The 2,394-nt window shown below is 33.5% G+C and overlaps 1 protein-coding gene across 1 annotated transcript; it reads left to right on the plus strand.

The window, feature by feature from the left end:
• Positions 1-328: 328 nt before the first annotated feature.
• On the plus strand, positions 329-2,101 carry WICANDRAFT_65892 (uncharacterized protein; the record flags this gene model as incomplete). Its single annotated transcript, XM_019184010.1, has 2 exons — positions 329-877; positions 1,001-2,101. The coding sequence occupies 2 exons, from the start codon at positions 329-331 to the stop codon at positions 2,099-2,101; spliced, it is 1,650 nt and encodes a 549-aa protein (XP_019035846.1).
• Between the last annotated feature and the right edge of the window lie 293 nt (positions 2,102-2,394).

Below are 2,394 nucleotides of genomic sequence, written 5' to 3' on the forward strand. Positions count from 1 at the left end.
TTAACACCGGTTAACAAAAGACAACACAGTATAGTTCCAAAACAAGTTTCATCATATTTAATATTATTACATTCAATAAATACTCAGAAATGAGGGGGGGAATGTCAGGTATTACATAACCAGAATAACTAATTATGCACAATTCATCAATACTCAACATTTCACATCAACTATAAGAAGAATCAAGAATCCACAAATTGTAACATTATATGTATATTAATAGAACATCGGAATTGCCTTATATATACACAGTAGAGGATATTCTGTCAGGTTAAAACCACGAATAAAATAAAACAAGTGATCATTAAATCAACATCAACTAGAAACAATGGCTGTTACAAGAAATTCCAACAGAAGAAACACCTCTTCAACCTCTTCAACCTCTTCAACAACTAGAGTAACCAAAACCAGAAAACCAGCTAGAAAAACCAAAGCTAATCCTCGTGTTACAGCAATTGAAAACAATATTTCTGCATCACATGCTGCATCAACATCTGAAAACACACCAAACTCAACCACTTCAGAAGAAAATTTTTCAACAAATGGTGCTCAACAAGCTGCATTATCTGCACAAAATGAAAATTTTTCTAATTCAACTGAAACGGACCATGAAACAAATGGGTCAAATCAAAATCGCACTTTTTTCCCACCACCTGGATTACCTCAACCAAATTCAGCACCATTGTTTCCTCCAGGTTTATCTGCACCTTCATCACTTCCACCTGGTTTATCAAATAATACACAACTTGGAACCAATAGCACAAATTCAAACGCTAATGCTGCTACTAATGTCCTCAATTCAATGGATCCACAAACACTTGCTCAACTATTACAGTTACTTCAAGCTGTTCAACAACCTCTGCAACAACAAAATCATGTGTCTGATCAAGTGCAATTTAATGATATAATGATGAGTTTTGAACAAACCACCATCAATAACATGAAAATAATGTTCAATTTACCAGCATTTGAAGAATTTAAATTAAAAGAATGATTGAAGAATGATTCACCCATCAACATCATTACAACCTTGAAAGACAAATGTTTCAAACAAATTCCAAATGGGTTTTCTCAAGCGTGGTACTATTGTCTTGTGAACAAATTGCCAACATCAGACTCAGAGTGGTTAAACTTACCAAATCCATTCTATACACCACTGGACATCAATACCATTACAAAATTATATCCAGCTGCATATGAAATTATCAACAAGCATCTCATTACCACCTTATCATCAACCTTGAATTTTCAATATTTATACAACAAGTTAGGAAGAGACACACATCCTTCCAAAGCACAAGAATATTTGGATCTAGTTGCAACAGTTCATGTACCAAATGTTATACATCCAATTTACAACTCTGCAGTGAAATTGACCAACAATTTTGAAATTCCAAATGACTTCCTAAGTTTTCTCAAAAGTAGAGAAAAATCCATTGAAGAATTCAAAACCAAACACCAAAACAATTTGGTTGCTGCATTAGAGACAGTGATCACTTTAATGCTGTTTAATCAGGAAAGAAAATTCTTCCCTGAAAGTGACAAATTTATTTTGAAATTCATTAAAAGCATATTTCATGAGAAAGGAGAAATCACATATGGACTGTTGTTGGAGAAATTTTTGCATGAAGGGAAAGAAAATGTGTTGAATGTCAACAGAAACAATGACATGGTAAAGATCAATACAGTACAAGTGGATTTTGAAACACCTGTTAGCTATGATAAAAATCAGAACAAATCACGTCAATGGACTAGTTCAAAGTTTAGTGATCAAAAACCAGCTTCATCAACGACAAAACCATTTACCAATCCCAAGTTTGCAAATTTGATAAGAACTGAAGGTCCTGAAGGTGGAAATTATTTCAAGTATTATCACAGCATACCATCAGATATAGGACACAGTTCAATTGGGGATAAAGCGCCATATTGTCATCATTGTGGTATTAGACATGAAATAAATCAACATGTATTTGATTTAACTGGAAAAGTTTCATCACTTGAAAAATTTCAACAGCAACTCACTCAACTTCTCAAGTATAAACCTCAGGGACATCAAGAAACGATTGCTAAAACATTAAAGCTCATTAATGAGAACAAATAGCAACTAAATATTGTTAAAACCAATGACATCCCAATGATAGATTCATCAACATCATCAAATACAACCACATCACATACTGAAACAGAAGATAATATCACAATCATCAACAACAACAATGAAACAGATGACTTGCATCAACTACCAACAATTGAATCTCACAAATTTCAATCAGAAGCTGAGTCCAACAACACCAGATTCATACTGGACAGTGGTGCTTCGGTTTGTGTGACAAATGATGAAAAGATCATTGACAATTTGGAACCTTGTTTAATACCAATCAAATTGGCTGATGG

Source organism: Wickerhamomyces anomalus, assembly GCF_001661255.1.
Source record: "Wickerhamomyces anomalus NRRL Y-366-8 unplaced genomic scaffold WICANscaffold_29, whole genome shotgun sequence".
Lineage (NCBI taxonomy): Eukaryota > Fungi > Ascomycota > Saccharomycetes > Phaffomycetales > Wickerhamomycetaceae > Hansenula > Hansenula anomala.